Source organism: Herpailurus yagouaroundi, unplaced genomic scaffold, assembly GCF_014898765.1.
Source record: "Herpailurus yagouaroundi ecotype Mexico unplaced genomic scaffold, PumYag 217, whole genome shotgun sequence".
Classification (NCBI taxonomy): Eukaryota; Metazoa; Chordata; class Mammalia; order Carnivora; family Felidae; genus Herpailurus; species Herpailurus yagouaroundi.
Window position 1 is genome coordinate 4,874,197 of NW_024412448.1, and position 12,587 is coordinate 4,886,783.

The window sequence follows — 12,587 nt, forward strand, 5'->3', positions numbered from 1 at the left end:
CTCACTGCTGCCACCCTGAGGCCAGAGTGTGCACTCGGGACATGGAGAGAAGCAGGACGTGAACAGATCACGGCTGAGAATTTTCCCAGTTTGAAGAAAGGAATGACTTCTCAGTGAAAGCACTGTGAGTCTTGAGAAGACTAAATAAAAACAAATCCACACAAAGGCCCAACCTAACAGAGGTAGAAAATATCAAAGGCAAAAGGGGAAAATCTTAAAAGTAAGCAGAACGAGAAGAGGGCTTTGCACAGGAGCTGAGAGTACCACGAGGAGGACTGACAGACACGGACGCTGGAGGAAAGCGACTGTCACCCCGGAACCCCCCACCACCTCATGCACCATCCGGGACTCGGTGAAGCCAGCCCGTGGTCACAGACGCACAATTGGTCGCATTCGGACGCCCAGTGAAGGGCTTATGGAGCCCGTGCTTCAGGAAGAGACCGAGCCCACGGGGGCGCAGAACACAGCACAGGGCTAAGGAATGGGCTAGCGTGCGGCCATCTACATAAGCACCGGCCGTGAACACAGGCCGTAGTCATGAGTTCGAGGGGTTAAGACCGGAGGAGGAAGGTTGGAATCGGCAGCCTTGACTGATCCAAGGGCAAGAGCGAGAAAGATCGACCTCAGACTCTGCCCCAGGTGCACGTTAACAACACCAGGCACCACGACTCTGTTACGGACAGCAGACTGGTTCCCCAGCTAGCAGAGGCACAAGGGAAGGATGAGGACAGACCCACGCGACAGAAAGAAGGAAGCCGGGAACCGAGTCAGGGTGCTGGAGTCGCGCGTTTTCTGCCAGCGCACTGGGCGGTGGTGGGCATCGCGCCTCCACAGGCTCGGACGGGGTACAGGGTGAGCGGGACAGGCTTGTGCGCAGAGGGTCCCAGCGGGCCCGTCCTGCCCCGTCCTGCCCCTGTCGGGGTCCCAGCGGGCCCATCCCGCCCCGTCCTGCCCCTGTTGGGGAACAGCCATGCTAAGCGGCCAGCCCTGAGCCCTCAGACCCTCTTGCGGGGTTTTCTGTCCCGTGGACTCTGGTCAGAAGTCAGCAGCACTGGGTCTTGACCTGGAGCACCAAGCTTGTCACTAAGGTTCAGGACAGAGAGAGCCCTGCTGCGCCACGGGGACACGCAAACCCAGGCCAACCTGTGTTTTCCAGGCTGAGCATCGGACCATGACGGCTTTCATCCTGGCTGTGATCGTGAACAGTTACAACACAGGACAGGTAAGTGTCGCAGCCCCCGGAGCTGCCCTGTTTGGGAGGGGGATGCTGGTCTGAGCGGCTGCTGAACCGGTCCCCCCAGAAGGGGGCACCACGGGACACGGGGCCCTTCCTTTCCCCAGCCGGCCGTCCGCAGGGCACGTTGAAGGTGGTGGGTTTGGAGCGAGGAAACCTGGGCAAATGTGGCGGTGTGAGAGTTTCCCCAGGGAACGGGCCTGTGGCCGCGGCCGGCCCCTCCCCCTGCCCTGGGCCGCGGGTGAACACGGGTCGTGTGCCTTCTCGCAGGAAGCCTGCTTGCAGGGAAATCTGATCGCCATCTGCCTGGAGCAGCTCAACGACCCCCACCCGCTGCTGCGCCAGTGGGTGGCCATCTGCCTGGGGCGCATCTGGCAGAACTTTGACTCGGCCAGGTGGTGCGGCGTGAGGGACAGCGCGCACGAGAAGCTCTACAGCCTCCTCTCCGACCCCATCCCTGAGGTGAGCCCGCCGCGGCCCGTGCCCAGGCCAGCCGAGGCCAGGGTGCCGGCTTCCCGCCGGGCGCCGCACGTGAAGGAAGGGGCCGGGTGGGGGTCAGACCGCAGCCGCCCTCTGTGGCGTGACCGTGACCCGGCCCGGCCCGCAGGTGCGCTGCGCGGCGGTCTTCGCTCTCGGCACGTTTGTGGGCAACTCGGCGGAGAGGACCGACCACTCGACCACCATCGACCACAACGTGGCCATGATGCTGGCCCAGCTGATCAACGACGGGAGCCCCGTGGTCCGCAAGGTGCGTGGCCCCCGGGTCCGCAGGCAGCGGCAAAGCGCCTCGCGACCAGCGTCCCGCGGCGCTCAGGGATCGGAGCCCGTGGCCTCGGCCGCAGCTGTGGGCCCTCCGTCCCCAGGGGCGCACGTCCTTTAGAGAGCGGACCTTTAAATGCTTGTTTAATTCTCTGCAAAATGCGTTTCTTCACCAGATACTCGTGTGTTTGCTTCATTTAAAGGCATTTAACAGGCTGCGCCTCCTGGCAGCTTGTAAAATAGGCTCCTTCCTGCCTGGGAGCATCACATACACACATCATGGCGACTAAAAGAGCAGTAGACACCCACAGACAGACGGAAAGGTTTGTGGAGTGTGTCCCCCTCCCCGCCCCCGTGTTTGTCAGCGGTGGAACGGAACACGTTCGCGACGGGGCGGCTCTGACTGGTCTGCGCACGTGCGCGAATGCCTCGGGTTTCCTCCGGAGACCTCGCGCCTCTGTCGGAAGCTGGCCCGGCACAGCCCGAGGTCCCCCCCCACTCCCCGCCGGCGGAGGCGCCACCGGGTACCCGCACGGCGGCTGGTGGCCTGGAGAAGACTGTCCCCTCGGCACGGGCGGTCTTCCCGGGCATCGTGTGTCCACCCGGCACCCGGTGTGGCTGAGGTCGCGGAACGGCAGGAGGGAGGCCGGGCGCCTTTCAGGACAGGGTGTGGCTTGGGGCTGTCTGCTCACGTGGACCCCCTGATTTTCTCGGGAGGGACGCAGTCTGGGCAAGCTTACTTCCGCCAGACTGGAGACACGGAAGGACGGGCTCCCTGAGACCCTGGCGGCGGGCCCTGTTTCGCTGTCCGCGCTCTCTCAATCGGAGGCACGCTTCCCGCAGCCCTGCCAGCCTCCTTGCTCCTGCAGCAGATTGCCTCCCCTTGGACACCGCTGATCAGAGTAGCAAATTAGTGGTTTCTTTCATTGTCCACTGAGATCCCTCCTAAAGAAGGAAAGCTTGCTTTCTTCTTTCCAGAAATCTGAAATGTGAAAAGGAACGTTAATAAAAATTAAAACAACGTCCCCGTGAGCTTCCAGTATCTGGAGACTGGCCAGCACACACCTGGGACTGCGTTGTTCTCGAGCACGGCCCCAGTGTGGGCCCTGGGGTCCCGTTCCTGCCTCAAGTCCACTCAGTGTCCCTTTTTTCTGGATACGAGAATGCCCAGGTGTAGCCACGTCTCTCCTGAAGGTGCCTTGCTGACCGCCTTGCCTGGGGGGCTCCCCGCTGTGGCTGCGTCCCAGGGGCGCGGCTGCACATCAGAGCCCACCCCGCTAAGGAGTGCCTCATCTGGAGGCAGGGGACTTGCTCCTCCGTCCTGGGCTCAGCATGCAGGCTGTGCGTCCGAGGCCTCGGAGCACAGAGCGGGAGACGAGCCTGCCTCCAAGGGGCAGACGTGGGAAGCAGCCGTCATTCTAGAGCCCTCATTGATGAGCAGGGCCGCAGAGGGGGGCCCGGAGCTCTCTCTGGAGCGCGTCAGCGTGATGCCTGCCCTGCCTCGTCGGGGAAGAGGAGTCAGGAAGGCTTCCGGAGGTGGGAGCTCACCCCTGGGTTAGGAGGGCTGAGCAGCCAGGAGCCAGGGAGGTGAGGGGCAAGCAGAGCAGGTAGGGCGGGCGGAGTGTGTGCAAAGGCCCAGGGGTGTGAGGACCATGGTATGCCCAGGGGCTGCCCGCCGTTCGGATGGCTGGAGCAGAAAGCAGGAGGGGCAGGGAGGGGGAGGGGAGGACGGTGGCTCGGCGCCGGGCCCTGCGTGTCGGGAGCGCACCTGCTGAGTTCTCTGCTGAGTTCCTCATTCTTCCCGCAAGTGCTTGGGTGCTGGGGGAGGTCTGGGGTGGCTGCGCTCGACCCCGAGACAGTGAGGCCGTGTCTGCGTGGGAACGTGGGGCACAGAGGCTTGGGGAGGAAGGCAGCAGCGGCAGAGAGGACGCGGCCTGAGCGGGGTGGGCGGGGAAAGCCACGCGGAGAGGTGCTGCCTGCTCAGAGACCGGACCCTGCAGCGTCGGCAGAACCCTGACGCCGCTGGCACTCGTCTCCTCCTCGTCCAGAGCCATGTGGCAGGACCGTCGGGAGCTCGGGCCCAGCCTGCTGGTCTGGGAGACCCAGCTCCAGAGCCCCGAGGGTCCGGAGCACGGCTTGGGCTTGGGCATCGAGCTCCGCGAGCTCACCTGCCCCTTGCCGCTCCGGTCGGAGTCGCCGGCTCTGACCCGCAGCCGAGGCGCCGATGATAAGTGCAACCAGCTGCCGTCGTGCCCCTGTTTGGGGCAGAGGAGAGAAATGGGGACGTATGCTGGGATTTTCATAAAGTCACACGTATTCGGTATGGAAAAGACCACGTGCATTTACTTTGTATGGTGACAGTGCCCTTTCCTGAGGCGATGCGAGGGCAGAGGGTGACTTACTCAGTGAGCTCACTTGATAGCATCAGAGTCGGTAGATTCACATCGGCCTCCCAAACCTCTGTGGACGTGAACTTGTCCATGAAGTATCAAATCCAGGGTGCCCAGCCCCCCGGAAGCCAGCCGCCCCCTCCCCCCAGAAGGGCCAGGCGAGGGGCGGGGGTGGGTCACCACCCAGCCACATCCTCACCCCCAGCTCCCCCGCCACCATCCACCTCCACGGCTGTGAGTCTCGTTTATTTGTACGTGGTGACCGCGGACCATGGAGGAGCAGTGTGATGTCCACTTGCCTTCCCGGCGTGTCTGACTCAGCGGCAGTGAGAAAAGCATCAGAGGCCGTCAGGTCCCTGGTGGACTTGGTGGGGCCGAGCTGCCCGGGAGGGCCTGAGGGTGGTCACGTCGGAGCAGACGCGCTCCCACGGACACTGCCGTCTCGCCACGGTTATGGGGCCGCACGCGAATCTCCAGGCCACCGGTGTCGGCCTGTAATGTGCCACTGGACGCACGCAGTGGGGGGCAGTCCTCAGGGGAGGAAACAAGGAGGTGGCCGCCAGAGCACACGGGGGCCGCGGGGGGATGCCAGGAAGACGCGCAGTCTGACCTCCCGCGCAACCGAGGGAGAGCGTTAGCGGGTTCCCCTTGGGACAGTGCAGGAGCCCGGGCACGATGTCCCCGAGCCCTTCGTGAGGTGAGCCGCGTGATGGAGATGGTAACGTGTCTGAAGGGAAAGGCTTCGTTTAGTCGGTACTCGTTAAGCACCTGCTGCGCCCTGGGTCCCCGGGCCTCGACGATCGAGCACAGAACTGAACCCGCCTGAACAGCCTGCACTTTGAAGGCGGGTGGGCTGGAGGCTGGACAGACGCGGGTGTGACCTAGCAGGTGGCGGTCGTGCCCTGAGGGAGGTGAAGCGGGGTGAAGGTGGGTGGGCCTGGAGGCGAGCCCCGAGTGAAGGTGGGGTGCCCAGAGAGGCATCCGAGCGGGAGGCCTGAAGGGATCGCGGGGTGAACTGGGGACGCTCGGGGACGGTGTCGAGTGCGCCGGCCCGGCGCGGGAGTGCTGGCTCCCTCAAGGGTCCGTGCTAGATGGCGGGGCGGAGAGCCAGGTGGGCAAGGCCTCGTTTCGCTGCGCATGTGACCAGAAGGCTGGAGGTCGGGAGGAAGGTGGGGCGGACCGACGCCGCTGGCCGGAGGGGCTGGGGCGCTGATCTCCGCGTGCGGGCGTGCATGTGGGGAACTGCTTCCAAAAGTCTAGGGCACAGCTGGGCTGCGCGGCCCGGCCAGAACTGCCCGCATGTTTGTGTTTTGTGGTCAGACGCGCTCCAGGAGCCCGTGGCCGGCAGCAGCCGCCTCACGCGTCCTCCGCCCCAGCAGGACGTACTTGATCCACAGCCACCGGGCGGGGGCGGCCAGCTCGGTGTCTGGCCTTCGATGGCCTTCCCTGCGTCAGAGGGTCTGGGACCTGGCTGCGAGCTCCTGCTACAGGGCCCACCGTGAGCTTTTCTCACCCGACGTCAGAGCGGAGGGGAGAGTCTCTCCGCAGAAGGCACAGGCCGTGTGTTTGCCAGGAGGGGCCCGGCGGGTGACCCCTGCGTGGCTTGTTCTCCGTTGCACAGAGGCTGCGCTCCGGTTTGCGGGGTGGGGGGCGGGTGGCAGGGATGTAGGCACCGCAGATAAGGGCCAGATGGGGTGTCGGGCAGTGGGCATGAGCAGGCTTGTGGGGGGCTCAGTGCAGTCCGACTCGGGCGAATCGGGTGGGAGGTGGGTCAGGGGTCCGTAGTGCCGTGGGCGTGAACCGAGGAGTCCCTAGCGGGAGCCGACTAAGAAGGGTGGAGCCAGCACACCGTGGGCTGCCGAGTTCGGGGTCGCGGGAGCACTCAGGCCGAGACGCTTGGCCAGCACTGGGAAGGCCGGCCGGGAGCTTGAAGGGGGTGGAGGGGACACGGGTGTGGGTTTGGGAGCAGTGCACAAACATGACAGGAGGAGGCGAAGGACTTTGTGGGGTCCAGGCAGGAGAGGGAGCGCAGGAGAGAACAGGGGGCAGCCGCTAAGGGTCCCGGGCCGTGTGGAGCTGGGCACCTGTGCGGAAGGCCCGCAGCCTGGGGCCACAGGCATTCCCTGCGAGCTGGGGGCCCCCAGGAGCTCACGCAGCAGAGGCCCCTGTGCTCCTTTCCTCAAACAGTTGGGCCTAAGGATCCTGGAGAATTTCCCTGCCTTTCAGGGACGGGACACTAATTTTTCTTTGCACGTTTTGCGTCTAGTAAGAGGCGTGCTCCGGCCTGTCGGACGTGCTCTGCTTTAACGTGCCCGGAATTCAGATGGCTCACCCAGCGGCAGGGTCCAATCAACACGTACCTCGGCCCGGCTCCCGTGACCCGTCCGCCTTGCCCCTGGAGGGTGTCATTCACGCCTGTGTCCGTGCCCACGTTCACGTCTCGAGATCCCGCCCACACTGCCTGTCCGGGGCTCCTGCTCCCCTTGGACACTCGCGAGCGCACCCCCGAAGGGCCAGTCCCTCCTGCCAACGCTGAGTGCAAAGTGTTTCAACCTTTCTTTTTTCTCTGGTGGCTTGAGCGCTCGGCGTGAACTTTCAGCCTCACTGCCGTTCCGCAGTCCTCTGCCGCCACCGGTAAGCGTTGTCGTCCTTGTCCCTCTCGGCAGGAACTGGTGGTGGCTCTGAGTCATCTTGTCGTCCAGTACGAAAGCAATTTCTGCACCGTGGCCTTGCAGTTCATGGAGGAGGAGAAGAATTACCCGTTGCCCTCTCCAGCGACCACAGGTACGGCGGCATAATGCCTGAGCTGCTGGCCGGGGACCCCAGGGCAGGGCCCCATGACTCCCGCCATCCCAGCCACTTAGCAGAATAGAAAGGGCGGCAGGAGGGGCCACACTGACCCTCTGACTCTTCTTTTTCCCTACCGTTTTTGGGAATCAAATTCATGGGAATCTCGAAGGATAGCAAAACGCGTGCGGGGGGGGGGGCGCTCATGGAAAAGCACGTCACCTCCTCCCGTGATGAGCTGTTGGTTCCCTGTTCCGTGAGTCACGTTAGGCAGCTCCTGTTCTCCCATTTGTCCTTTTTGCTGGATTTATATTTCATCATATCGGGCTGCCCTCCCCGCCCCCCCCCCCCCGCCCCCCGCCACAAACGCAGCCTTTTCTGCAGGAAAGAGGCTCGTGATCAATAACAGAAGCGTTACTGCTTTTAGAACATCAGGGAAGGGAAATGAAAATGAACTTGCTCAGTGGAAACAGCTGGTGCACTGGAGGAGGGCCCAGAGGCGGGGGGGGGGGGGGCCTGCAGGGCGACTGGCCGCCACCCTGTCGTCACCTGTAGGGCAGCGGCCCGCGGCTGAGCCACAGGGCGCCTGCTGCTGCCCTCAGGGCGGCCCCGTGGCCAGTGGTGCCCTGGATGTCTGGTGTCGGTCCTGGTCGTGCCTCCCCTCCCCACCCGGCGTCCAGCCGACCCTGACACGTGTGTCAGAGGCCCTCACTGAGTGGCGGTAGCTCCTGTCACCTGCTGCTGTGGCCACTGGCCAAGGGGGCGCGATGTGCCCTGAGGCCCACCACTGACTCCTTCTTCTTCTTCTTTCTCCCAGAGGGGGGGAGCTTGACCCCGGTGCGGGACAGCCCGTGCACCCCCAGACTCCGCTCCGTGAGCTCCTACGGAAACATTCGCGCCGTCACCACCGCCAGAAGCTTGAACAAATCTCTGCAGAACCTGAGCTTGACAGAAGAGTGTAAGATGCTGGAATTGGGCCCCTGGGCCGGGGCGGGGGTGGGTTTGGTTTTCTGAAACTTCCCGTGCGCGGGCGCCCCGTCCCTCTCTCTGCCGTGAACCCGCGCCCGCTGTGCCATCGGCTGGCTGGCCAGCGGGGCCCGCACACCCGCAGGCAGCCTGGCACGGGTGTCCCTGCGGCCCACGTGCCCCTGGCCGCCAGGAGCCCGGGTCTCGCCGGGGGCGCGGGCGCGGCTAGAGGAGACCGGTGGGGCCGCGTAGGCGGCGCATGTCCCGGGAGCCCCAGCTGACCGCCCCCCCCCCACCGCCCTCCGTGGCCAGCGGGCAGCTCGGTGGCTTTCTCCCCCGGAAACTTGAGCACCAGCAGCAGCGCCAGCAGCACCCTGGGCAGCCCCGAGAACGAGGAGTACATCCTGTCCTTCGAGACCATCGACAAGATGCGCCGAGTCAGCTCCTACTCCGCCCTCAACTCCCTCATCGGTGAGTGCGGCGCCTTGGCCCTCCTGTCTGCCCCCACCCACCCCCGCGGCACCAGGTCTCGCTCCCGGTGCTCTCCAGATGGCGGACACCAGGACCGTCTCGGCCGGAGAAGAAGGGTCAGCCAGGGTGTGGGGGTGAGCAGCGTGTGCTGGGCAGCCGGAAGTTTCCGTCACCTTCGCCATGCTCTAACGATGGCCGACGGGCCGTTCTGGGCTCGTTGTGTGGGGAGGCTGCCAGAACCTTCCGTCTGTCGCCACGCCCAGCGCCACGGCCCATTCGCCGTCCCCTCGCTGATTTCACCCCGGGAGACATCTTGTCTGTCGCGGCCAGGGCAGAGCAGGGGCCTCCACACCTCTACCAGGCAGAGTGACGGTCCCCCCCCCCCCCCCCCCCCCCCCAGAGGTCTTCCCTCCTCACGGGGTCGTGGGCATCCGCCTCGTTCCTCCCGTGCGACTGTCAGTCTTCGGGGCGCTGGCAGCAAGGGCCGCACCTGCTTGGCGGGCCTCTCCCGCCCCTGCTGCCATGCCCAGGATGGCTTCCCAGGCCTTGGCTGGAGCTTTATTTCATGTTGAGAAACGCTTTACACGTAAAAACTTGGGGACATTAACATAACACCCCACCACGCGCGTTTCACTCCCGACTTAAGGAATCACAGACAGAGCTGCAGCCCCAGAGCCCGTCCACCCGTGTCCTGGCTCTTTTACTGTCCGCAAACCCCCAAAGCGCTCACGGCGCCTCGTACGGGCTCCAGATTACGTGTGACCCGTGTCCTATGGCTCGCATCCTCGCGGGGTGGCTCCTGCCCGCTGCTTTCTGCCCCCTGTGCGCGCCGCTCTCCTCCTGCCCCTTTCGTCGGTCCACAGTAGCTGAATTACGCCTCCTCCGTCAGAGGCGGGCTCTACTCCGCGTCCCGGTCTCCAACTGCAGCACGAGCATTCGCGCTGTTTCTTCGCTTGTTGCCTTCGCGCATCGTGTTTTCCTGAGATGTCCGTTTCAGGCACGTGTTCTCGTCTCCGTGAACGTCTGCAGAGTGCTCTCTTGACATTGTAGCCCCTGCTGTGTCCGCGGGAGCGTCCCCTTTTACTCCTACTGCTGCTTGTTTACTTTTGCCTGTAGGGTTGATCCCGGAAAACCCTACAACACGTTTGTTAATTTCTTCACTGTTTTCAAGTCCCAATTTGGGCTTTGTTGCTTTTTTTCATTATTGTATCTTACTGTTTCATTCCGGTAACTTCGTATCTTTATTCCCCTCTCTCTTTTCTTGAGCTTTACCGAGTTAGTTTTCGTTTCTGGAGCTGAGGATAGAAATAGCCCGTGCACTTGCCGGGTTTCCTGCCTTCTGGCATCAGCATGTGCATCTGTGATTTCCTGTCTGACCCTCGCCGGCCCCTCACGTGGGGCCGGGACTGCTCTCGTCGGCGGTTTGTTCTGAGTCATCGGCTTATTTCCGTGGCGAGCCCAGCGCCCTCGCACTTGCACTGTCCGCGTCGCGTGATGACCGTGGCATTTCTGACTTTCCGCCATGATCCGAAAGGGGCAGGGCTGTGGTTCCTGTGTTGACCACACGAGTCCGCTCCTCTGCTAGAACAAGAGTCGGGTCAAGTCCACGTGGCTTCCCGTTGGGGCCCAGACGTGGCCACTGTGCCCCCCAGGTCGACAGGAGCCAGAAAGGGATCTGTTTGCCGAACACACCCACCCACCACCAAGAACGGGGCTCAGAAATAACCGGCTTAAGCGGTCCATCTCAACAGAAACAACATCGCAGATGTGTGCATCTGGGTTGTGCCCAGAAGGCGCGGGGTTGGCGCTCGGCATGAACACAGGTTCTGGTAACTCACCAGCAAGGCATGTTCTGAGTGTCCCTTGCAGGGTGTTTGTCGTGGACCAGATCGTGGCCTTCAGTAGAATTAACGTTGTACGTAGTGACTAAGTTCCCGGTCTGGCCCCACAGGAGTCCTTCAAAACCTGGGTCTAAGCGAGTGAATCTAAGTGAGTGTTTCTGTGTAAACCTATGGTGGAAGAACACGAGGTGACAGGGAAAGCTGAGAGGAACGGACCCGCGCGGAGCTGTGTTTCCGTCACTGCCTCTTCTCCGGGAGCCCGCGCGGCTCCTGTAAGCGCACCTGACCCACCAGCCGGGGGTGCGGGGGGCCTGGCCGCCGCGCACCGCCCCCCGCCCCCCGCCGCCAGGGTCAGGGGCCGGCAGATGTTCTCTGCCCCAGACCAGAGAGTGTCCATCTCCAGCGTGGCAGGTGGCACAGAAGTAGCCTGAGGTGTCACGTGGACAAGCGAGCCCGGCCACTTTCTAATAAAACCATTTGCGGGGGCGCCTGGGTGGCTCAGTCTGTTGGGTGTCTGACGCCCGATTTTGACTCCGGTCACGATCCCAGGGTCGTGGGATCCGGCCCTGCATCGGGCTCTGTGCTGAGTGTGGAGCCCGCTTGGGATTCCCCTTCTCTCCCCAGCTGCCCCTCCCGCACACGTGTGCGGTTTCTCTGTCAAAAAAGAAAATTAATTAACATTTCTTTTGATTTTTAAAAAACTTACCAACTGGAATTCAAATTTCAGAAAATAGTCACATCACAAAGCATTATTGTTTTTTTCAATTTCTTTTCCAACTGCTTAAAATGTACGGAAAGTATTTTGAGTTGGCAAGCCCCACGAAAACAAGCAGCCAGCTGAACCGGCCAGGCCGTCATTTGCCCGGAGGGCACGCCCTTCCTGCCCCCGCGGTGTCCCCCGACGTCCCCGTGAGATGAACGGGGAGGTCTCCTGCTCCTTCCCAGGACGTGGAGGTTCCTTCATTCAACAGGGTTTTCTAAGTGTGGGCGGCGTTTGGGGCTTCGGGAGCACAGCCCTGGAGGAAGTGACCGTAGAAACACCGCGGACATGGAAGCTGGTCTCCACCCCAGCCATCCCCACCGCCGTCCGCCTCAGTCGAGGGCACCGGGGTGGATCCAGGCGCCCCTGTGACTTCTCTTTGCCCCTCACCCCTGCACCCCAGCCCTGGGCGCCTGCAGACCGTGTGCCCCCATCCCCCACCCCGTGCAGCCTCGCCACCCAGGCCAGCATCCCCCCGGCCCTGCGCTGGCTCCCGTAGAGCCCTCCCGACTGGTCTCCCTGTGCCCCCTGGTGCCTTCCTCGGGGTCTTGTCCTGAGTGCGTCTGGGTCCCGTGGTCACGCTGTGCGGCCCCGCCCGTGTTCCAAGGGCATGAGCTCACACGCGTGGCCGGCCACCAGGAGGAGAAACGTTTGAAGCCGCCACACCTGGCTCCTGAGGCCTGGTGGAAGTGAAGCCTGACGGACTGAAGTCCTGAGTCGCCAGGGGACCTTTGAGACCTTTTGTCAGAAGGTCTCCGTCGTCCACAGCAGGTCCCCCCTGGCAGGGTCTCGAAAACCGCGTGTGCCGGTGGAAGCCCCGGCGGGTTCAGGCCGTGGGGTTGTGGCCGCTTCCCTGGGCGAGCGCGGGCTTCGTGCTGCATGTCTGAGACGCGCCTGGACGTGCCCCAGGCCGGGCTCCCACCCAGACGTTGCGCTGGGCCCTGAGGAGGAGCATCATCTTGTCCTCCGCGCGGGCCTTGGCTGCGTGAGGGGCGAAGACTGGCATTTCACCGGAGGCCACGCCAGACGGAGAGGCCGGTACCTCCCGCCTCCGCCCTACCCCCATCCGTCTCCCGGGAGCCGGCAGCCTCGTCACCCCTACCTGGCCACTCACAAAGTCGGACTCCTGCAGAAAGCCGAGTGTTATCTGTGCATCGTTCACGTCCTTGGAAACTTGACTGAGAAGTTCTAAGCGAGCTGGAGTTGAGGGAGCCGGCTCGTGAATATTCCATGAGATAGCGCCCCGCCTACCGCGCACTTGGGACGCGTCGGCCAGAGTCCCACTGCTTGCGGCTCTCGACCGCCTAAAGCCAGTTTCTTCTCGAATTTCAGCCAAGGACTGCAGTCTCTGGCCTCTCCCTGAATGTTGCAGAAGAGGT

The 12,587-nt window shown here is 63.3% G+C and overlaps 1 protein-coding gene across 4 annotated transcripts in view; it reads left to right on the forward strand.

The window, feature by feature from the left end:
* Positions 1-12,587, forward strand: part of RPTOR (regulatory associated protein of MTOR complex 1) — a 350,527-nt gene that overhangs the window by 291,045 nt on the left and 46,895 nt on the right. For all 4 annotated transcript variants that reach the window (XM_040456616.1, XM_040456619.1, XM_040456617.1 and 1 more), the window contains 6 exons: positions 1,157-1,222; positions 1,505-1,696; positions 1,842-1,982; positions 7,050-7,167; positions 7,988-8,128; positions 8,449-8,607. In XM_040456616.1, coding sequence (XP_040312550.1) covers positions 1,157-1,222; positions 1,505-1,696; positions 1,842-1,982; positions 7,050-7,167; positions 7,988-8,128; positions 8,449-8,607 — 817 coding nt within the window. The remainder of the gene's footprint in view (positions 1-1,156; positions 1,223-1,504; positions 1,697-1,841; positions 1,983-7,049; positions 7,168-7,987; positions 8,129-8,448; positions 8,608-12,587) is intronic.